Genomic DNA, 24664 nt, shown 5'->3' with positions numbered 1-24664 from the left:
TTCCACAAATAATTGATTTTACTAAGCACCTGGTATAGAAAACTTAACCATGTGTTTAAGGAGTTTACCTTAAAAACAAAAAAAATACACTTTGATCTAGGCCTCCGATTAAACTCCTCTCAGAATTTAGTCCTTATCCTTGAACATAGTTTGATAATTCCCATTTGGCTGACAGAAAAAAAGGAAGGGATACACAGAACTATGCTCATAATCATGAAACTGATTTTTATGACATAAACCTCTACTACTTTTAACGTTTTCTATTGTGTTTTTAATTTCAAAGAAGGCTATTTGGACCTAAAGTTATGAATTAGGAAGTAGTCTACTACCTAACTGCAACTTAAGGTCAGTTTACTTTGTAGCTTAATATGAGGAAAGTTTAAGAGCCTTAATTGCCCCCTCAATTTAACTATGCTAACCCCTGGTCATCTTTACAGAGGCTGAGGGCTTCAATAATACCAAAATTTGATTTGTTAGTTAAATAAAACTAATTATTGCCTACAGAGGTAAGGATAACAAATTTAGAACACTTTGATACACATATATTAACAATATACATTGTTACATTAACTACAGAAATTACAGTTATTAATCAAGAAGGAAGTCTGTAGAGTATAGGGTGGAAAAAGGAGGGAGGACAGTAAGAATGGGAACCAAGAATTTAGGTGCCTACTCTATGTTAATGATCACCTAAGAGAGCAAGACAGGATACATAAAGTATTGAAAACAAACACGAATGACTTATTTAACATAAGCATTGATTAGGTGACTGGATTCATATAAAAATGAAGGAAAAAAGAAAATATGATCAAATTTTACCATTCCTGGGAAAATACTTAAATCCGAGTTATCTTGATGGATATTAATTTCCTCGTTTTTAGAAAGAAGCCTAAATCAAAATGAAGTCTCCTTGTATCACTAAAAACTAATTTCTGTAAGACGCACCATAAGACAAAGGTAACACAAGCTCAGCTGACATACATTAAGTACAGTTGTCCCTCCATATCCTTCCTTGCCCCATAGATACCACAGGATAACTGTATAAATGGTATTCATTCTCAGCTTGTTCTGACATTTGGATATCTGTGGACATTTACAATTATGACTCTGGTATCTAAAATGTTAGTCTCGAACAAAAAACAGTTTTAATTTTTAAGCACAGAATACAAATCAGACCCTTGATGTAAAAGCACTGCAAGTTAAGCTTTGTTTTCCAAAATGTGCAACTGTTGGAGCCTTGGAAGGCTAAGGTAGCACAAGAACAAGCTTCAGAAAGAGCTAAGACCAATACAGTACCATATTTGACAAGGGCTTACGCATCTACCTAAAAAAAACCTTAAATTCACTGTGAAACTTGTTTTAGTTTCAGACAGGTGCTATATTTCAGACAGTAAAGTAGAAAAACAACCATGTTAAATACCAATAAGGTTAATAAAATGATTGGTAGGAGATGGAGATAAATTTTCTAACTTAAAGGTACTACATCAAACATTTATTTTTACTGTATCTTACGGTTGGTGGAAGTGGTGAAAATGTACAGTATGGAAATTTGTCTGCAAGAAATATTAATTCTAAAAAACTATCCATATACAGAATGATATATATATTATATATACACACATACAAACACATATATATGGGGAAAAGCCCACCAATGACAGCATAATATTTTTCCTCTTAAAATTCAATGTTATAACTTAATTGGGTGTTATTATATAAGTTGCTTCTGCTTTCTAATGGGTGTGCTCCCAGATTTATAAATGGATAAGCTATGAATAACCAGGTAAGTTCTTCTGAAATGGTGAGAACGTGAAAGTCATCTGGGAATTATAATCAGAACTGTCTATATGTGAATATTATCAAGTCACAATCACTACAACTTTCTTATAGCAGTAGTTTTATATGGCCAGATAGTTCAGTTTGATACTAATGTCATGGTTATATGAGGGTGGCATATACATATTACAATTTATAATTTGTTGATTGCCAAATGTTCACATATATATATTTTTTTAACAGACAATAAACTGCATATATTTAGAGTGTACAATTTGGTATCCCAATCTCCCAATTCATTCCCCCTCAACCCTCCCCACTTTCCCCACTTGGTGTTCATGTTTGCTCTCTACATTTGTGTCTCTATTTCTGCCTTGCAAACCGGTTGATTTGTACCATTTTTCTATAGTCCGCATACATGTGTTAATATACATTTGTTTTTTTCTTTCTGACTCACTTTACTCTGTATGACAGTCTCTATGACAGTCGCATTTTAATAAAAGTTTTGGGGGGGCCTAGAATTTTAATAAGGAAATCAGGAATCAGGATGTATTTCCTGGGAATTCTCTGGTGGTCCAGTGGTTAGGAATCTGCACTCTCACTGCTGAGGGCCTAGGTTCATTCCCTGGTTGGGGAACTAAGATACCACAAGCTACACGGTGTGGCCAAAAAAAAGATAAATTTCCTGATATGGAAGGAAAATTCTAAACACAGGTTGCCTGTGCTATATGGATTCTCAGCACAAAACTTAAACGACTCTCTTAAATCCATATTTATCAATAGCAATGGCTATCAATTATGTGTCATTTAATGGTGTCAGGCACTAGGCTACATATATGTAAATAATTAAACAATTTACAGATGAGGAAACAGATGAAGTCAATCAAGATCATGTAGGTTATAACAGGAGAGTGTAACCCTAACCCCACCTAAAACTGATATGAAAATTAGATCTGTCACGTACTAGTTATAGTACATGACAGGCTCTTTACTAAATGTCCAATTTTCAATTTGGAGTTAGCAATATCTGGGTCCAGGCCTACTGTGAGACTTAAGCCAGTCATTTCCCTGAGACTATTTCCTCAAAATAAAAGAGGAAAAAAAAAAAGAGAATAAATGGCTTAAGCTTCACTGGCAAAAGGACTCTAGATTTTAAAAAAATAATGAAATCATCTGGTTCCCATCCCTCTCTTTTCCAGTCTCATCTCTCAATGTACTTCATGCAAGACTAGTCAAACGGGTTTCTTATACTTAGAACATATTTTCTCTATTCCTGTTTTATGCCTTTGCACATAAAGCCATACTGACTGCAAATACAGTTTCACTGCCCCCACCACATCCACTATTGAAATGCACAAACATTTTGCCTCCTAGTTCAAAAATTCGATTTCCTCTACGAAGCACACTACCTATTAACTAGGGTTCCTGGCTGAAAGCTTATAGTACATACTTACATGGCTTAATCCCAAGCTATATTATAAATTAATAGAGTAGGGACTAGTCCTAGCTTGCAGAATAACAGGCACAAACATTTAAGTGGAGAAGCAGGTGGCAGAGACCAGATTTGAGGGCTAACAATACTGGTCAAATAGGTGTTAAATGGGGGGGGCGGGGAGGACCTGAAGTTTTGTAACATGATGGTATAGAATCAACCAGGGCATTGTGCATCCATTTATATATCCAACTGATTTGCTATTATTACCATAAACACATGCTATGCAAAATTTTCAGGCACTTAGCATCAAAGCAAATTACGTTATTTGTACAAAAAAACTGAATGCCTATTACATGCCAGGAACTTTCCACTTTAGCTACAAAGATGAGACACTGTCCACCAATATTTCATAACCTAACAGAAAGGAGGAACATGAACATGACTGTGATACAGAATTAACAAAGAAAAGGGAATGTTTCATTTTCTGGAGATAAAAAAAGAGCAGATGTTTAAACTTGGGTCATTTTAACTTTAGTGGTGCCTCAAGGGCTCATAAGCCGGAAACAGATGAAGGACCGTGCATGTCATAGGGTGTGTTCTAGCTTGATCCTCAAATGTGGCGAACTAATTTGAGTGTTTTAAGCAAAAAAGATTGTTTGGGAAGATGTTTGATTATAAACATTAACCTTCAAGGGGAGTACCATTAACCAAAAAGGAAAACAGAAGGAGAAAGGTTAAGAAAAAAAAGCCGAGCTTTGAATTTGTTCAGTTTGAAGTACCTAAGGGACGGTAAGATATTTAGTAGTTCCAATGGAGTTCAGAGTTATATCATAAATTCTGGAGTCATCAACAGGTAAAGGTGTGGGAATTGATTAACATAATTGGTGAAAAGGTGGCTGGGGACATAACACTAGGAAATAGCAACCTTAAGAAGCAGAAGAAAGCAACTAATGAAAACAGGAAGGACAGGAGTAGCAACTAGCAAAGGGTATGAGCATATAAACCAAGGAGTTTTAAAGATGTATATTCCAAGTAATCAAATGTTGTAGGTTATGTGAGACCACCCACTTCTAGGAGCACGTAATACAAAACTTTCACAAAATAGTAATGCAAATAATTGCATATAGTCTTTTCTTATTCCCTAAGATAAAACTTACTTAAAAGGCTGTTTGTGGAGAAAGGGAACTAGTTAACCTTTAGACATTTAAAGTCCAAAGCTGGCACAAGTGAACTCTTGACCTCTGATATTATGGGTAGAATATCTGTGCTCTCAGCCATCTAATTTTTCAAAAGGATTCTTGTAAACTACTTACTAGTATCTTGTCAAACTAACCGAAAAACCTAAGAGCTAGGAATTATGTTCTGTGTGTCCTAAATATGGTAGGAATGCAAATTATTTGACTGAAATTAGAGCTAGAGTTCCAATCTGTCCCAGGAACAAAGCAACTGGAGAGGGAAAAACAAGAATATGGTTTTAAGTCTAAGACAAATATTAATATACTTTGGGAGGGGTACTTTTAAAAGTAAATACTTGTGAGGATAAAAAATATTAAAGTAACACTGAAAAAATATTGAAGTGATAGTATTTCTAAGAATAAATTGGTACATAATTTAACTTGGTTTAAGTTTCAGTTGTATGAAATACCATTCACCTTGGGTCCATAACCAATTTATTAGGACCAGCACCATGTAAAAGATAGTTGTTTATTGAATGTATAGTCTATACCTCAAAAAAGACAACGTTGACCATGCCCCTTTCTATTTTGTGGTGTGTATATAATAAAGCAGAAACAAAAAACCCCAAACCCACTTTCCTTTTGTAAGAAATACAAGTGCAAGATAAGCGTTTAAGTATGCAGAGTTTATGCCAAACATAAGCACTGAAGGAAAAAATGGCATAAAATACTTTTCATGGATCACTCTAGAGAAAAGTGGAATCTATAAATTTTTGCTACTTCATTCAGGCAGAAGTAGAATACTATTAGTTTTTCTAGTTTCCAGGTCAAATCCTGTATTTACAGATGTTTCAAACTTAAACAGCCAACAGGGAAGAGACTATGAACGTGATCTTTTTGGATAGCAGAGGGCAGATAACTTTCAAAATGTTTTTTAGATACTTAGGGACAAATTTATTACCTCTCCTTACAAAAAATAATCAAGTTGACTCAAGGTATCCACAACTCTGGGAAGTTTTTTTGACCATTTGCAAATAGGGATTTTAGGTTTAGTGTTAACATAAATAACACCTTGCCCAGCAAGAACAAGATAGCACTTAATCTATTTTCAGGAAGTTAAACTAAGCAGGCTGTGTATGCTGTTTAACCATAACATACTAAGGTATACTTAATGGTTTCAACTCAAACAGTTCTCAGATATAAATCTTTTCATTCTACATTTAAAGGCCTTTAAAGTCAGGGGTGGGATGGGGCAGAGGAAAGCTTTATATAAAAATAAAATCCAGTGAAAGTCATATATAATTCAGAATATATATTTTTACTTTGAACATAGTTTCAGCAAATAAGTCAAAAGATAAATAGGCAATGAATTCAAAAATCCACCCCAAAACTTTAAGAGCAAAAGGGTTATCAGTGTTTATGCTAAAAGCCCAAATTTCATTTACTGCAGAACTTCACTTTACAATTTTAATAAGCCCTATTATTGGAATGCCAACCTTATAATACATAAAACACATGTAGCTACTAGTGGCTGGCAGTGATATGTAAATGACACAAGAAAAGTGACAAAACCACTTATTGGGTCCTCTAGTATCAGAGCAAGCAATACTACTTAACTTGATAACCCCAAACACATCAAAGAACTATAAACCCAAATAATCACTGGTGTTTATATACTGTTTAAGTTGGTAGGTTAAAATGTCTGCTAGATGTGAGAAATATGGATGTTGAAAAATACTAAGGCCAGTTGCTGCCTTGCCATCTTTTGGGGGGCAGCACTATCTCTGTCCCATCAGCTGCCTCCTTGCCCCATCTCATATGTGAAAGGGGAGGAAAACTTTGCCGCTGAGCCTCATCAACCCTTACCTCTTCTCAAAACTCTGGTGGTTAAAAGAGGGTTTTGTTTTAGTCTGAAAGCTAGTATTTTACAGTTTGGAATCAAGTACCAAATACAGTATTTTTATGAGTTCAGGAAGCCTGTGGCCCCTGGTAAACCTAAACATTGCATCTGCAGCTTTGAGATGAAAATTTGGGTGTTTAAATAGAGAATAGGCACAAATGAAATTGTCCAGGGAGAACATATTAATATAAGGCAAGAAGACAGACAAAGACAAGAAGTAACTGCAAGCAGTATTTAAAATGCCACAGAAATGTAAAGAAAAATTAGAGCTCAAGAGGTTCATGGATTTGGCAATTAGGAACAATGGGGATACAAGCCGATTAAAAGTACAAAACAAGGATTTGTTTCCATTAGCTTGCAATATGGCCTCTTTTCCTTATTAAGGCACAATGAAGATAGAACATTCTGAAAATCACTTTTAAATCTACGACTTCATATTTAGTTCCTCTTTTCTAAGCCGGAAGAAAACTGCTATAAAGTAAGGGAGACATTACTCATACGTAATGAACCCCTTAAGTTATTCAAGAATTCTTACAGGCAAAATGCCCAATTTATATTCAGAATGGACCAAAAAAAAAAAGTTTTGAACTTTAAAATCTTTGTACTACTTAAATATTAAAAACTTAGTCTTATTTTCAAACTACCAAGTCTACAACTAAGACTAAAGGAAATAGCACAACCTTGACTCCAGGTTAAACTCATCTTTTCAGGTCCAACAAACATTTCCTCCTAGCACTAAATATAGGCGTTCAGTCAAAAAACAAGTCAGGTTTTAGATGGAAAAGTCTTTGTTGAATAACTCCCAGCTCTCACTCAACACCACCCAAGGAGAGAAGCCCTTTTGAATCTTCTCTAGTTCAGTTAACGGCTACTATACTATTTTGGCCAAGTGGGAAAAATCCAAAACAAAATTAGTCTTTCTTACTGAATCTGTCAATACTGACCATAAGAACTTTTGAGGTGCTGGAGATCTTCACCTAGCAAGGTTCCAAATACTAAAATTAAAATTCATACTTACACAAAAGTGACTTAAAGAGGTAGGCTTTAATATTTCATAACGGTGCAGGAATCTTGAACATTTACCAAAAATGATTACAATTTCATCTTTTATTTTTAAAAATCCACAGTAAGAGGGCGACAGAAAAACAACAGGAGACTAAGAGTATTGAATACAGCCTTACAATTTCATGTAGATTACAACCCTAGCAGCTTTTATTCTGTATTACTAATCACGTCTAAACTAAAACAAATCCACTGATAAGATTTCACATTCTTGCTGGATATACAGATAGGGAGAAAACGGGAAGAAAGTAAATATAGATGGAAGGAACAAGTTTGAAAAGGGCCCTCAAACTTCGGATGGTATACTCCTTGGTTTCTTCTAACTTTTAGGAACTTAAAAGTGTTCCCTGGTACTATCACGCCTTTTACACTTGCTTCCAAACTTAGAGAATATTTTGCCATTGGGATCTGAGAAACTTTACGCTTTCCCAGAAAATAATCGATACTCCTCGGCGCTGTGACCCAGAAGCTAGACTCTCCTTTTTACTCAGTCCAGTGGCCCTTCGGGACGGTTGATTCCGATTCCCACATTAGGGACCTGCCACCTTACGTAAGTATAATTCGCAAGGAGAAAGACAGATAAGAAAATAGGGCGCCAAACCTTTCCCTCCACCAACAGCCGTCACACCCCATAAGGAGTGTCCCTCCGGGGGCTTTCCCCAGGGAGCCGCAGCTGTTAAGCAATGTGGGGGAGAAGCGCCCTCAACAGTCAATTCTTCCTCTTCAGGCCGCCAACGCCGACCGCACCACAGTCTCCTCCGCCCTAGCCCTTTCCCTTCCCCCGCCCCAGCCTGGGTCTGAGCCAAACCCCACAGGAATGCAGCCCGGTCACATGCGCTGCGGCGGCGGTGGACGTGCCTCTCCCCCCGCGCCCCAAGGAGGCCCAGCGCCATCTTGCCCTGACGCAGTTACTAAAGTCATGGGAGAATTTGTGTCTCCTCGTCCGCGCCAGCGCCCCAAAGTTTCGCAGAGGCCGAGCCGGGGCCCTCACCTCGCGCAGGGACAGGAGAAAATAGTCAAGGAAGAGGCTTGAGATTCCCTTCGCCACCGCTTGGGTTCCATATCGGCCGCGGCAGCAACGATCACCATCGTCACTTCTCCCTCTCTGCCTTTGCAACAGCCTCCCTCGAAGGCTCTGGCCCCACCCGCTGCTGCAGCATGAGGTCACTGCTAGCCAATCACGACGCGCCCGGCAGAACACATCAGGCACTGATTGGGCGCACGGACCGCCTCTGCCTCTCCCCACCCCGCTTACCAAGTGCTCCGGGTCGCTGTGGAGCTAGAGGACGGAAACCGCCATTTCGGGGAAAGACCCCGAAAACAAGAACCGCAATCACTGTGTCATTTTACTGGGGAAACCCTTTATTCTTTGGCCTTCCCTTTTGTTCTTCGAGATAACCGTCTCTCTGGCCCTCCCTTGTTTAATCACCGCCACATAAAGGAATTCCTGCTCCCCTCCCCGCACACTGTCCCCCGGCGGGGAAATCCTTCCCCGGGGCCAAAGAAGTAGGAGGCAGCGACGGCAACTGCACCGACAGCAACGGCAGCTTTTTACCCCGATACTCGGTGGCAGGGAGGCGGCGCTGATGGTGGCTGTATTTTTCCTGCTGCTTCTCCCCCCGACCTCTTCCGTTTCTCGCTCCTCCATCGAGACGGCAAGGGACTCGCCAGCTCCGCTTTTATGTGGTGCTCGGAGCCTGCGCACTGGAGCCGCCTCAGCCCCTAGTGGGCGTCGAGTGACACCCCAACCGAGTTCACCCGGCGCTGGAGGCCAGACTGGGGAGGGGGAGGGAGAAGGGAAGACTAGGACTGAGGTGGTTTTGGGAGTGGGAGAAAGTGCGTCGGAAGTCGGGGGCGGGGGGGGGTTGTCTTTCCAGGGCCTACAGTCGGTATCCTTCCACCCAGTAGTGGCGCGCCCAAGCTCACCGATATCCAGACTTGAGGGCTACTCAGGGAAAGGGGATAAAGAACCAATCCCATCAAATACCGAAACTTTCCCAAACCTACGGTGAATTGTTGAATGCATCTTGTGAAATAGACGGAGATTCTGTCCACCGCTCTGTCTCCAGTTGGCTGTCTTCTAGCCTCCGTGGAGAGGCAACGGCGGGCGGCAGCCCACAAGCAAAATGGCGGCGGGCAGCTTCGTCCCCTCCCCCTCTGCCCCTGCGGAGCGGGGCGGGCGGGCCCCGTGCACTTGCCGCCGCCGCGGCCGCCGCCGCCGCCGCCGCGGCCGCCGCCGCCGCCGTCAGCCGCCATTTTCCCAGAGCGAGAGGCAGTGACACTGAGCGGGCGCAGGGGGCCGAGTCGGAGACGGTGCCTGAGTTCGGGAGCGGCAACAGAAGGGGGGCATAGACACTCTGAGCAGCCTCGCCGTCATCTCTGCGTTCCAGTTGACTGTATCGGTGCCCCCTCCCCTACTCCTGGGGTGCTGGTGAAGAGGCTGCGCGCTGCTGTTTGGGGAGGGGGTGTGTGGAGCCGGGTCCAGTGTCCGCAGTGGCTGCTGTCGGGGGATCGTCTGACCGCGGAGGTGTGGAGGGACTCCTTGGGGGTCGAGCAGATAACGGGGTTCGGGTGTCTGGTGTGTGACCATCACAGGTCAGTGCCTGTCGTCTCCTTGGGAGTTCTTGGGGTTTGCGGGGTGGAGGGACGTGTGTTTCCAGGGGGAGGGGGCTTTCTCATCTTTATCCTTGGCGGGGGGGGGGGGTAGTGGATGTGGGCTCTCAGGTTTCTCGGCGGGGGCAAGACGTTGCTTGTTTGAATCGAATTTATCCTTTCTCCATGTCCCTAGAAAAGGAGCATTATGGCGGGTTTTAGGGTTGGGGAAAGGGGAAACTGGCAGTTAAACCCCCTTGAGAGTGGGAGTTAGGGAGGGGGCGCACTCCTCGCTGGCAGCGGGTTAGGGCCGCTTGGGTGAGGAGGGAGACTTGTGACTGTTAGTAGGGTTTGTGTCGAAGTCGTCCCAGGAGCTGCCAGTTCTCCCTTTCCTGTACCGCATCTCGTTCAGGTGCTGGGAACCCATATAGGCCCCATTTTCTGCTGCTGCTTCCATTTCTCGCCTGGCAGTCTCTGGTTTAATTTTCTCGTAAATACGAAGGGAGTGGAAAGAACGCCTTGGTTATCTCCCTTTGTGGGAGAACGAGACAGCTCCTCATCCTCTCCCGGAGAGGGTAAACCCGCCCCTGAGGTGGTCACCCCAGTACCCAGCCTTCTCAGTCTCCTCCCCCCCTCCTCTTGCATTATCGCCGTCCTTTACTGTAGCGGAGGCTTCGAAGCCACAATATGGCACATTTCAAGAAAGCTTATTTTGACCAAGGGATTGGCACAAACACTGTGGCAGCAGACACAGAAGAGAAACAAACGGTTCACTGTACTAAACGGGGGAGGGGGAGAGGAGAAAACAATCCGGAGGGCTCTCTTCCACCGGCCTTAGTTCTGTAGGATCCGTTCTTGCTAGACTCTGTTTTTAGAAGGCTGAAATTTTAAGTCAAAGGGAAATCGCTAGAGTTAGCTTTAGAGTAAACCCCGTCTTGCCCGTTTCCCCCCTTTTTAGAGACGTGAATATCGTAAGGTGTTTGGAGTTCTGGAGACCTTGGAGAGAATTAAGTGAGGTGCATTCAACTCTGAGCTGGAGACATCAATACCTAATTGGAAAACAGTCCGTTTTTTCTTTTAATCTCCGAGATGGGCAGTAAAAAGTGAAATTTCCCTCTTTTGTCCTTTACAGATTCTAAAAATGGCGGCCCCAGGCTGATGTTGTGGTAATCTAATCAGCTCGGGTCCTCCACACCCCTTGCAGTGCGTTTGTCTGCAGCATATTACAGGCTTATTATGTTTACACGAAAAGGCTGGGCTTTTTTTTCTTCCCCAAACCGTTTACAAAGATGTGTTGATTTTACTGCAAAGTACAGTGCTATGTTTTAGTTGATTAATTTTATGGGTTTTTCCTGAGAGGCAAATTAAATGACACCACTTTTGAAAAAAATAAAAACACTCAGGTGTTTTTAATAGAAATTTCAGTAGTGAGGCCATGTGCTCTTACATATTGAAAAAAATTATTTGGGGGCAAATAATAGTTTTTGTTTGGTTTAATCCAAGTGTCTTTTATTCAGTAAGCCAAAGTAAATTTTAAAATGTTTAATAAGTGTGTGAGTACAACCTATTTTGTATGATTAGACGTTTTAATCTAGAGTGGGACGTTTCCCATCTAACTTTTGACCAATTTTTGAATTTTGGTTTTTGTACTCTCAAATTAATTTTTAGGGAGCTGTACAAACAAGCCTAAACCTGTTACTTCACTGGGTGTGGAGATGCTTGTTCTTCTCACTGTTACATTTTGCATCCATTTTTCCCATATATTTAAGCATTTCTTAGGAATTTTGTAAGTTGATTGTGTATTTGATAAAGTGGAGCTCCATGCTTTGCTGCCTTGTAATTGTCTTATAGCATACTGTCATAATTATGTAAGTGAAAAAGTAAGGCTCTAGCTCTTGATATTTTTCCTTCCCAAACATGTCCATTTATTTATCCATTATGGGATGTGGAATTTAACCTGTTTTAATAGACTTTAAATAAAAACCATATAATAATAGGGTCATGAATTCATTTTATGCTAATTTCAGAATCTTACAGATTGGGGCAGAAAATTAAATGATGTCATTTAACTTTATTTTATTTTAAAAAGTGTGAATGATTAGAATTCATCTCTATAGTGGGAGGTCGATCTTTTTGGGCCTGAAGTAAGTAGTGAGATATGAGTGGGCCATTAATGGCATTTAATGACCATTCTGATTGTGGAGCAACTGGAAGATGAGTGCCTTTTAATCCAGTAGTACTTTAAAAGGTTGGAGAGGATACACCCTTTCAGGATTCTCTTATTCCACTGTAAATTTTGCTCTAAAATATTTACAGTGGAATAAGAGATTTATGAAGTTCGTATGTGAATTAGACTAATCATAAATTTCTAATTTGCAAAATCATAGTAGAAATTATTGGCTTAGGGAGTTTCATCATGGAAGACTGAGCACACAACGTTATTTAGAATCTTTGAAATATTTTATTGTAAGATGAAATGTTGATGGGTGGTGGGAGAGTTTGTGTAGGGATTTGGGGTCAATACTCATTTGTGTTATGCTCTGACAGATCATATAATTCAGATCCTTAACTGCTGTGTAAAGATTGTGCATTTATTTTATAGACTAAGTGGTTAAGATATGTGGTTCAGAAGATTGGTACTTTAAACTTACTATCTAATAGAGGTAATCAGTGTACTCTTAGGAAAACTTGATTTATATAGCCATAGGATGGAACATTGTCTATACCCATGTTTTTGTTGATCTTGACCTTGGTCAAGTCTAGACATATGAGGCATTTGAATTTATTTGGCTTCAAACAAACAATATCAAGATAGAAATTATAAGAAAAGCTGCCTTCACTCATATGAGCTTTCTTCATACTGGCCTGCTTCATTGCTTTGGGTTTGTTTGTTTCTATTTGTTTGTTTTGATATGTTTTTGCTTCCTATAAAATGAGTCTGGCTTTTTATTTATTTTTTGTGTATTGCACTTTATAAATAACATGGCTGTAAATGTTTGCTTTTTATTTACATATACCCCAATTGACTGACTGTGTTTTGGATTGTCAAGGCAAATTTATTAAAAGGTGAGGCATAATTTTTGTTCCCAGAGAATTTTGAAACATTTGGTCCCTTGGGGCAAAACTAGTCAAATGGTCTTTGTTCTTAGGATAGCTGAGTTTGAAGGATTAGTTGTTTATCTGTTTAAGTGGATTTGTAGAAAATCGTAATGTAATTGGAGAGCAAATTTTATTTTTAGAGACCACATTTCGATCATGCTTCCCTTTTGTTGTCAGTATAAGTTATAGGATCCCTTTGATCTCAATTTAAGTTTAGAACCTTTACAGGGCTTCTCATTTCTCTTCAACTCTTTAGGTCTCTGATAATTCTTCTACAGTTTTGACTCATCTGTTTTCCTCACAGCTTCCAGCTGGGGAATTTTTACCATATTTACCTCAGTAAGCTCTAGGATTTCTTGAATCTAAAAATGAGGAAGTAAGGCAAAAAGCCAATTAATAAGTTAGGTGAAACTCTTCCCCTCAATACATACTGTAGTGGTCTTAGTGAAGTTATAACTTCTTAAATTGGTTTCTTATTTCTAAGAGTAATACACCTATTTTTATGCATCAAACTCTTAAAGAAGTTTATGGTTTTATTTTTTTAAGTGTATTATGTAAGTCCTAACAGCTCTTTTCTGGAAGTTACTACTGGGACTTAAAATTTGTACTACCATTGTGTGTTTAAAGTATTGTATAAAATCAACAGGACTTTGAAGAGCTATCAAAAAACTGCTTAAGGAATATTAGTATGGAATCTTCTTGAAACATGTTTATTTTTTAAAAATATTTTAATAATATATAATAGCTTCTATCTCCAAAGGATTCATTCTTAGCAGATAGTAGGTGCTCAATTATTGTTCAATTTAAAGTTTTTGTTAAGTGAACACATTTACATCTCAGATATTCAGGGTGATCAAGGACTGTTCCTTGTCATGTGTTAGAATAAATGTTAAATACTTGTATTCTGTGAGACTTACCTTTTAATGTTGAGTATAGAATTGTTTTTACTTTGTGATAAAATTATTTTTTGTGTTCACTGGCAAAATAATAGGACAGATACTATTTGAGCTACTGTTGTGTTAATGTTACTCAATGTGAACGTTGGGCTTAAAATTGGAGTGACTATCTCTCTTACTGCCTCTTTTGTAATAATGTTGGGAGTAGCCTCATTTTTTTTCTTAATATTAAAAGAAAAAAATATTTTTGTATTACCTAAAAATTTATTTAATATGGGAGAGCAGTGTTTGTGGTTGAGAATTGTTTTTAATGTACTAGTTTTGAAGTAGACAGTATTTAACTGTAACAATCTTGCCATTGCATTCTTTTTAACATACAATAAATTGCATATATTTAGAGTATACAATTTGGTATTTTTTTTCTTATTAGTAATGTATATATTTGCCATTGCAGTTTAACATGAATATTTTATAAAGAGGTAGGAGTTCACCAAGAGAAATTGTTTTTTTTGTCATTGTTGTGAGCACTTATGCTGACTGCTGCGTTAAAAATCAAATGGTAGTGACTCAGGCTAAGTTAATTAGATCTTATTTGTATCTTTAAGAATATGAGAGGTTTTAGTTAACCATTGGTAACTAGGATGCTTTTTACTTAAATCAGAATCAGAAAGATAGTTGATCTTATATGTCACTTGATATGTATTTTCACTTGATGTGAAATCAGTTCTTGTGGACAGCTCATAAATCAAATTTTTTATTTTAAACTGTGTAGGAAAGCCATATTTGTGTTGTTAGGTAAATTTTACACCGATATCGAAAATCTCATTTGGTCATTTACCAAGACTATTTAAGCTTTTAGGGATGTTGGACATTTTCCATGCAACAAGTCAGTCACAGAATTCTTTTTTGATGTGTTGCATTAAGATGCAATCAAAACAGACATGCCTTTTAATGAGTAAATAATTGATTTATAATTTAATAAGTAAATAATTACTTGTTCATTGTTTTTAAGTAAAATACTTATTGTTGCATTTTAAAACTATCTTAAATGTGAAATCTGGGTTTAAGGAAGTACCTATATACAGGTCATCATGAGAAAGTAAGTACAGCTTTCTTTATTCTATTTCTTTTTTTTTTTTTTTTGCGCACGTCCTCCTGCGCACGTCCTCCTACTTCGCCATCTTGATCCTATCTCCTATTCTATTTCTTTATTCTATTCTATTCTAGTTGTATTCAGTACAACTGGAGAAGAGAGAATTTTCAAATAACTCTTAGATGATTACTCAGTTTAGAGTTAATCCAAACGAATAAACATTCTCGGTCCTGAGGTTTATTATTGAGAAAGATAATATTGAGTAATCATACCTGTGTTATAACCAACATGGGTGGCAGCATTTAAGGTCTGAGACTGTGGCAGAAGCTAAGTAATATAACAGTGGGATTGAGTTAGTTTTGGTTTGTGTTATTTGTAATTTCAAGTTCACATGATTATGTTATCTAACATTTTATATGAGACCAGAAAATTAAGAAAAAAATTTTAAAATCTATGTTGACTTTTATTTTCAAAAGGTATTTAAAATAGAATTTTTATTTAAAGACTTTAACAGAATTTAGCATGATAAATTAAGTTAAACTAAATAAGCTTAAACTTTAGAGTTAAGTTTAAAGGTTAAATATGTTTCCCATTTTTCTCACTGTAAGAATTAGGTAAAGCCTAGCATCAGTGGTTTTTGGCAAAAAGTGAGAAAAATGGTGGGAATGAACCATTGTCACAAGGTATTGTGAGGAAAACACAGATTTGTTTTTTCAAAAGTTCACATATCAGAAGACAATATATGAGAAAGATACACCCTTCTAATACTTTTTCTTATTTCACAGACTAATAATGAGGTCATAGTTTCTATTTTTGATTTTACAGAGAGACCGCTTGCATTCCTCTTACCTTATTTTGTATGTCATTTAAAGAAAGAAAAGTTTCAGGAATCTGAAAGCCCATTTCATGTTTAATTATGTGGTAAAAGATGGGAAGATTCTTGATGTGACTGATTTGAATGGTTAGGACTGTACTTCAGTAGCCATAAATTGATTGGGGGGTGGGGGTGGTCTCAGGTTGGTCTGATACACAGTAATTCTTCTTGAGAAAGTAAGATTGTTGCTTTTGGAATTGTTTGCTTTTCTCTTTAAATGAAACTGCATAATTGGTTGAATTTGACACAGCCTTATTACATCTTAACATTAAGCCCCCACCTAAACACCATTTTTGAAGCACAGACAAAAGATTAATTTGAGTAGCTACTGTTTCCCTTGTACCATTTGTTTCTACTTCTCAAAAGGCTACTGTTTTAGGATTTGTTTGGATGCAAGGAACAGAAATCAGCTCCAGCTAGCTAAAGTAAACGATTTGTTATAAGGCTGTAGGGAAATCTCACAGAACTTATTTGAAGAAAGTACAGTTGGGCCTCACAGGAATTGGCAAGGTGTCGAAGAGCCAGTATTCTCCATCTTGATTGCTCTAATTAGCTGTGACTGATTAAGGAGATGGTAGTGGGGTGAGTATTTATGGTGTGTGTGTAGGGGGCGGGGGTGGGGTGGGGACGGGGGTTGGGTAGTTTCCTTGGATGGAGAGCAAGAGAAAAACACCTCTAATTCATCTGAAAATAATTGCCTTTTTCCCAGAGATGCTCAGATATACCTGGGAGGGCCTTTAAAACTAAATGATTAGTATCAAACTGATGATTCTATTTTTTAGTTTAAAAATACAAATATTGTATATATAAAAATGTATATACGTATACTGACCAACGTTCCCCAAAAAACAGGGTTTTCTTGTTTTAATTTTTTTGTAATAATTTCAAAGTTACAGACAAGTTACATGAATGGTATAAAACTTGCCTTATATCGTTCACCCACATCCCCTCATTTATAACATTTTGTCACTATGTTCTCTCTGTATATGCAAAGAACAAAATTCTGAACCATTTGAGAGTATATTGCATACATCTTGCTCTCTTAGAGCCCTTAATACTTAAGTATGCATTTCCTAAGAACAAGCATGTATTCTTAGGTGAGCAGAGTGGTTAAATTCAGGAAATTTAGCATGGCTGTAATACTTTTATCTAGATTTATTGTCCATCTTCCATTTTCATCAGTTGTCCCAATTATGCCCTTTATTAGTATTTTTTTCTGGTACAGTAGCCAATCTAGGATCACAGATTGCGTTTAGTTCTTAGGTCTCTTTAGTCTCCTGTAGTCGGGAAGAGAGGTCCTCAATCTTTTGTCATGGCATTGGCAGGCTAGTTATTTATATAGTTCCCCTCAATTTGGGTTTGTCAAAGGTTTCTTCATAATTAAATTCAGATTTTTCATTTTTGGCTGGAACACTAGATAAGTAATACGTGTTTTTCTATGGTCTGGAGGCACTTGATGTTTTCCCACTACCAGTATGCTTATTTTGATTGCTTGGTTAAGGTATAGAGTACTTTCTCCATTGTATAGTTACTGTTTCTCATTTTGTCATTATTAAGTAATTTGTGGGGAGATATTTTGAGATTGTGTAAATATTCTGTTTCTCATCAGATTTTCCTCTCCTAGATTTAGCGTCTATTGATGATTCTTTCCTAAGTTTTTATTACAGTGACCGCACATTTACTAAGGTTTTTAGCAGTGATTTATTTCTGGGTAATTGGTATTGTGGGATTTTTCCTTTTTTTTGTAATCACAGCAAATAAATCAATTTTAAGGAAGAGTAGTGTAGATAATTTAGATAGTATTGCTAGTATTCCTGCACAATTTTCCACACAAGTGGGGTTTAAAATAATTTCTTGAACCTGGTCTGATTTGAAATTCAGGACACAGAAATTAAGTACTTAGATTGTTAAATTTTTTTTAAATGATGTAGTTCCAATTCCTCATTTAGTTTTTAGAATTTATTGCTAAATGACCCTTGAGTTACAGTTGTTTAGGTATATGATTTGCTACTAATGCTAGCAGTTTGATTTCTAAGACAAGGCTAAAAATACATATTTTTGATTATGGTGCTATTTCCCTTCCTCCATTAAAAAAATTCTTCAAGTAATTTTTTTTTAAGTAAAATATTTTTTTCTGAAATTGAGTCAGGTTCTTTTTTTTTACATGCAAGTCAGTGCTTTTTAAAAAGGGGTTGATAAGATGGTAATACAGCAGAGTATCAAACATCTATAATTCTTAGGACAAAGCAGTGTATGACTTTTGGAACCTTGTAATGAAAGAAATACACACTCATCGTTGAGTTCAGAAGGACAAGAAAGGGACAAGAAACAGAGAAAACACATATTTAGACTTTACATTGTGATGACACCTTTATCAATTTGGCATATTTCCTTTCAGTGATAGCAAAATATTGGTAGTGAATTTGGATGCTAATTTTAATGTTATACTGATTCAGGTCCTGGGTAACATATTGAATGAAAATTAATAATTTAATATCTTTGGAAATTTTCAGTGGGACTGGGAGAAGAAAAGTGTTAACACTTGTACAGTGTGGATTTTATTCTATAAAACTTAAAATTCCCTTCTGAGAAAATTAAGATGATCGTATTTCAGAACAGTGAGGATTAATAAGATGATACAGTGGATTTGTAGCATTTATAGGTGCTTTGTTGATTTAAAGCTCATTTTAATCAAATGTATCCAACTGTATACAACTGTATCTTAAGAGAAGGAAAGTTCAGTTTGTAGCATTACCAAATCTTATCTCATCCTTTTAAAAAAGTATAAAGTGAAAGGTGCAAAAGCAAGTCCCATGATGAATTAGAGGATTTTCTTTTAGGTCCAGACTCCCAGTCTGGACATGTAAAGTAGCACCCTATTGACTAAAGTTAAGAAACCAGAGTTATAATTGACTTGTAGATCTTTTATTTAAATATTCTTATTTTGGCCCATGTATCATTTAAATGGAGTGCTTATTAAAATGAACATTATTGGACCCCATCCAGACCTACATAATCACATCTAGAGGGGCTTTGAATTTGCATTTAAGTACTAGTCTTAGTTGATTTTTTACAGTATTTTAGCTCTTCTCTTTTATTTTACAAGTAGGTTCGGCCCCAGGGAGGTTAAATTAGTGTCCCAAGATCCTATAGTTAGATTGTGGTTGATAAAGGATTAAAATTTAGATCCTGATGCTTCATGCTTTATACTTTTCCAAGAAACCATTCTGACTCTTCTCCTGAGAAGCCAGGCTTCTGGATTCTCTAAATAAGGAAATACTGGTCTTTGTGCAATGTCATGTGACACACTCTAGTGCTTTTCTACAACCCATTTGAGGATGATCTGTTGATTTCTAGAAGAATCTTGGATTGGAATTATAGCCGTACCAATTGGGATCAAGTTGTGGTGAGTCTTGAATGCCAGGATAAAAGAGTATTGCTTTTATGAGAGAGCCACTGAAAAATTTCCCTTGGGGAGTGATATACTGGGACATACTTATTTACCCTCAAAATTGTTAAGATTATGAAGGTAATATATGCTTATTAAAAGAACTCAAACAGTACTTCTTTAGCGTTACTGTTGCAGAGGGGTGAAGAGGAGAAACTCTAGAACCACACTGCTTTGATTTGACTGCACTCAAACTAGGTTATAATGCTGTGTTACCTTGGGCAAGTCACTTACTTTTTTGTGCCTTATGTTCCTGATCTGTAAAATGGACATAATAATAGAGCCTATCTTATAGAGTCTTTTTTTTTTAATTGAAGTATAGTCGATATAGAGTTGTTTTGGGAATTCTATGAATTAATATGTGTAAAACTCTTAGCTCTGTAAGCTGTTGCTGCTGTAGTTGTTTCAGGAAAAAAGTGAGTCTCTGATTCCCACCCTTAGTTTCTCTCTTATGCTGAGGTAATCACTGTTTATAGTTTCTGTATTTTTCTTAAAGTGTTTTATGAAGCTGCTATAGAAGTTTCTTTGATCTTCGTGTAACCAACCTTCAGGATTACTATTCCTTTTTTCAAAAATTCTAATGCCCATTTCATCTTGAATGATGTAAACTACTCTGTGCTGCTACTGCTAGTTGAGTTGAATGCTCATAATGGTTATGTTTGTTTCCAAATTCGCTAATCCCATTGTACTTGTGTTTATATTAATTAGGTATTACATAAAACAGAGATAAGTGAATGTGAAGAGAGAATTGTTTAAATGAAAACTAAGTTAAATGCTTTGGAAAGCTTGATAAAGGCAAATTAATTGGTGAAGAAAATTGTCAAAGGTATTGGTATGACAAGATTATGGGGAAAAATAATAAAAATCTAGAAGAAAGTTTGCATTCACATTGCTGCATAAATGTCTAGGTGATTTCTTACCTTGGAATAATCTAAAACCAGAAACCATGGGTAATGCATTATAGATATGGTTTCTACAAGAATGAGAACTCAGAATTCGAATTAAGGGAGCCGTATTCAAAGCATATTTTGACTTGACACCAAAATGTTGATGAATGATATTCTAAATTAAAAATAGAGTTTAAAATAATATGTATATTTATATATAATTTTTTCATGATTCTTCATGGTAAGTGTGACTGATGAACTCAAACTTCTAGTCCCTATTTTTTATATGTAAATCCAGATTTCTCTGTTTAATCCAAAAAAGGATGGATCTTAACTGTATTCTGTAACTTTCTTTATTCATTTAGTATCTTGGAGATCTAAAAATGTTCTTTCAGAAATAGACTCTCGTTTGTCCAGTGGGGTTTATAGGACCCTACCTAAATGAAATGACAGAGTCCATTTGTCTCTGGAATTTAACAGATACATTGATATGCTGAGATCAGTAGCCTTTGTTATCTTATGAGATTTAAATTGTACTCTTCTTTAGGACCTTAACTGATTGTGTTGGCTAATATCCCTGGGATCAGTTTGTGTGGTTTTCAAATTTCAGCCTATAATTGTTTGGTGTATTGTAATCTAGTTGCTGTATGTTAGTAGTAAACTATTAGTTATACATTAATGTAATAACTGCTTGGTTTTTTAATTCCATGATAAAACTGGCAGATTTTGTGGACATGGTATGGTTGTGCCAAAATGCAAAAGTCCTTTTATTGTATAATTACTTTGAGGGTATCTGAGAAGCTCTGATGTTTACCATTTAAATTTAATATAGCGTGGTGGTGGAGATTTTAAAAGACGTTCTGCTGGTATAGGCTAAACTATCACTTATAAGAAGTTTCAAGTTTATGTTTCTTATGTACAAAAGTGGGTGGTTCATTATGGGTTTGGGGGAAAGTATTTCTAGTTCCATCCGCGACTTCACACAGCAATTTCTTTCTCCATGTTCAAATGACTTTCATAAGAGTGGTTGATCATCTCAGTACATGTGGATTATTTTTAGTTTGTGTATAATCTCTTCACATAAAAGTCTTTACAATGAAGTTTGAAAGTGAAAGTGGGTGTAGTCTGTCTTACAACAAATATACTGGTCACTATAGCACTCGTATCTACAAACTTCATTCTTGACCTTTTTTTAAAATTTTATTTTAAAATTTGTCAGTGATTATATGCCTCTAAAAGTTTTCCTAATGGAGACTTAGATCTCTTAATACCATAATTCGTTTTTGAGGGTAAGATGCACAGACTTTTGAGGGTAAAATGCTTCAACTCCCTAGTTGTAATACCCTAGTTCTCAATTTCTAGGATTTGGTTTCTGTTTTTATATAATGTATGAAGAGAAGGAAGTTGATCTTTGAATACTGTAAGCCCTGGGACCAAAGAACTGGGAAAAAATCCATAAAAGTAAATGGTTTAAACATGGAAAGTATTTTTCCTTTTTTTTTTTTTTTTTTATTCATTTTGGTCTCTTGCTGACTTTGTAGGTTGTTAAATACTTAGAAATTAAAGTACTCTCTTTTTACACTTAAGATTTTGATAGTAAATATTTTAAACGCATGTGTTCTTTAACCATTTGTTCTTTCGTGTGTTCTTTCACCATTTGAGTGTCCTTGGTAGTCAGCAGTATTTTGGTTGGAATTAAATTATCATTGGAGTGGAAGATATAAACTTCATGGCTTTAATTCTAAGAGGCACAACACTGACATCCATAACTGAGTATCTACAGTGTATTTACATATCTTATTGTCTCTGCACAGCAACTCTGCAAAGTAGATCTTTTACTCATTTTTCATGAGAGGCCTAGAGAAACTGAGAGTCACATAGCTAAAGAGTGACTGATCAAGAATTTTAATTAAGGTCATTTGAAAATCATCAGAGCTTTCCATTGATTTTTTTTTTCTTTAAGATTTATTATTTATTTATGTTTTGGCTGCATTGTGTCTTTTTTTTTAATATAAATTTTTTTCTTTCTTTTTGGCTGTGTTGGGTCTTCGTTGCTGCATGTGGGCTTTCTCTAGTTGCAGCGAGTGGGAGCTACTCTTTGTTGCGGTGCACAGGTTTCTTAGTGCAGTGGCTTCTCTTGTTGCGGAGCACGGGCTCTAGGCACGCAGGCTTCAGTAGTTGTGGCACTCAGGCTCAGTAGTTGTGGTGCATGGGCTTAGTTCCTCCGCTGCATGTGGGGTAGTCCCAGACCAGGGCTCGGACCCATGTCCCCTGCATTGGCAGGTGGGTTCTTCTTCTTCTTCTTCTTCTTCTTTTTTTTAAGTAATTTTTTTTCTATGTATATGTACACAAATTTTTTTTTATTAATTCACTCATTTTTGGCTGCATTGGATCTTCATTGCTGCACGCAGGCTTTCTCTAGTTGCAGACAGCGGGGGCTACTCTTTGTTGTGGTGCATGGGCTTCTCATTGCAGTGCTTCTCTTGTTGCAGAGCATGGGCTCTAGGCACTTGGACTTCAGTAGTTGTGGCACATGGGCTTAGTTGCTCCATGGCATGCGGGATCTTCCCAGGCCAGGGATGGAACCCGTGTCCCCTGCATTGGCACCACTGTGCTACCAGGGAATTCCCCAGCAGGTAGATTCTTAACCACTGAGCCACCAAGGAGGTCCCTCCATTGATTCTTAAAAAGGACTAGTTCTTAGGTAATGAGAATGAACACATTATTAATCCAAGGCAGTTACTTAAGAAAACTACTCTAAGATACCCTTGTTTATATTAGGTTGTCATAGCTCATTTCATTATATTAGGTTGTCATAGCTCAATGGGTGTCTTAAGGGCAACTTAATTTTCTCCAGTTCTGAGGGTTGTCTTTTTGTTTTTGTTTTTGGTTTCCTTTGCTGTGCAAAAGGTTTTAAGTTTCATTAGGTCCCATTTGATTACATTTGTTTTTATTTTCATTACTCTAGGAGGAAGGGCAACTTAATTTTGTTCACTGCTCATTCCCCAGCACTTAGAACAGTATCCAGAAAATTGTATATACTCAATAAGTATGTTAAATGAATAAATTTGGATTTATTATATTTTGAAGTAATAGAATAGTTACCATTATCTTGGGGGAAAATGCTTAACATTCAAGATTCCTGTCACTGTTTGGAGACAAAGTACTCAGAACTGATGGTGGTAAGCTGGAAGGGTTGTTGATTGTTTGAAATTATTCAGATGATGAAGGTGGTGGTGGAGGCCATGGAAATTGAGGAAGAGTGAATCTGAAACACTGCAGAGGCAGAAGACTGGGTGACCAAATGTAATAGACTAGGAAAAAATAGGAATAAAAAGAGAACTGGGAGAACAGGGTACTAATAAAAAATGGAATGGAAGAAGGTGTGTGAAAAAGATTCAGTTGGAAAGTTTGATTTTTGCAGTTATGACAGGTATTTGAATAGATATATATCTTATAGATGACTAGGAATAGGAAATTAGGAATGAATGGTTAAATCCAAGATTGATGAATACTAATAATGGGAGGATTGAGCCTTAAAGGACAACCACATTTCAGAGTAATAAGGGAGAAAGGGGCAATTAAAAAACAAAACAAAACAAAAAAAACAAGAAAGGTTCCAGAAGGAAATCAATTGGTAACATTCTTTAATGGCAGATTTTGTTTTGTTTTTAAGATAAGTTCATGTTCATCTGAAAGGAGGGGAAGAAGTAAAATTGTCACTCTTCGCAGATGACATGATATTATACATAGAAAACCCTAAAGACTCTACCGGAAAACTGCTAGCACTAATTGATGAGTTTAGTAAAGTAGCAGATTACAAAATTAATGCACAGAAATCTCTTGCATTCCTATACACTAACAACAAAAGAGCAGAAAGAGAAATTAAGGAAAGTCTCCCATTTATCACTGCAACAAAAAGAATAAAATACCTAGGAATAAATCTGCCTAAGGAGACAAAAGACCTGTATGCAGAAAACTGTAAGACACTGCTGAAAGAAATCAAAGATGATACAAGCAGATGGAGGGACATACCATGTTCTTGGATTGGAAGAATCAATATTGTGAAAATGACTATCCTACCCAAAGCAATTTACAGATTCAACGCAATCCCTATCAAATTACCAACGGCATTTTTCACAGAACTAGAACAAGCAATCTTATGATTTGTATGGAAACGCAAAAGACCCCGAATAGCCGAAGCAATCTTGAGAAGGAAAGGCGGAGTTGTTGGAATTAGGCTTTCTGACTTCAAACTATACTACAAGGCCACAGTGATCAAGACAGTATGGTGCTGGCATAAAAATAGAAAGATAGATCAATGGAACAGAATAGAGAACCCAGAGGTAAACCCAAGCACATATGGGCACCTTATCTTTGACAAAGGAGGCAAGAATATACAATGGAAAAAAGGCAGCCTCTTCAAT

The 24664-nt window shown here is 37.3% G+C and overlaps 2 protein-coding genes across 9 annotated transcripts in view; one reads left to right on the top strand and one right to left on the bottom strand.

The window, feature by feature from the left end:
- The window catches only part of LOC130851680 (homeobox protein Hox-C13-like), a 58427-nt gene extending 48810 nt beyond the window's left edge, over positions 1-9617 (bottom strand). For 2 of the 4 annotated variants that reach the window (XM_057732346.1, XM_057732344.1), the window contains exon 1: positions 9356-9617. In XM_057732346.1, coding sequence (XP_057588329.1) covers positions 9356-9604 — 249 coding nt within the window. In that variant the 5' untranslated portion in view covers positions 9605-9617. Of the gene's footprint in view, positions 1-8339; positions 8594-8903; positions 9125-9355 lie in introns of those variants that run through there. The other 2 variants (XM_057732345.1, XR_009053248.1) reach the window with 2 other exon arrangements.
- The window catches only part of KMT2E (lysine methyltransferase 2E (inactive)), a 101388-nt gene continuing 86312 nt past the window's right edge, over positions 9589-24664 (top strand). For 2 of the 5 annotated variants that reach the window (XM_057732310.1, XM_057732311.1), the window contains exon 1: positions 9589-9943. The gene's annotated coding sequence lies outside the window, so the exon portion shown is untranslated. The remainder of the gene's footprint in view (positions 9944-24664) is intronic. The other 3 variants (XM_057732312.1, XM_057732314.1, XM_057732316.1) reach the window with 3 other exon arrangements.

The sequence above is a fragment of the Hippopotamus amphibius genome, chromosome 4 (genome assembly GCF_030028045.1).
Source record: "Hippopotamus amphibius kiboko isolate mHipAmp2 chromosome 4, mHipAmp2.hap2, whole genome shotgun sequence".
In the NCBI taxonomy this organism is placed as follows: domain Eukaryota; kingdom Metazoa; phylum Chordata; class Mammalia; order Artiodactyla; family Hippopotamidae; genus Hippopotamus; species Hippopotamus amphibius.
The sequence above is the reverse complement of the archived record's forward strand: the minus strand, read 5'-3'. Positions and strand labels throughout refer to the sequence as shown.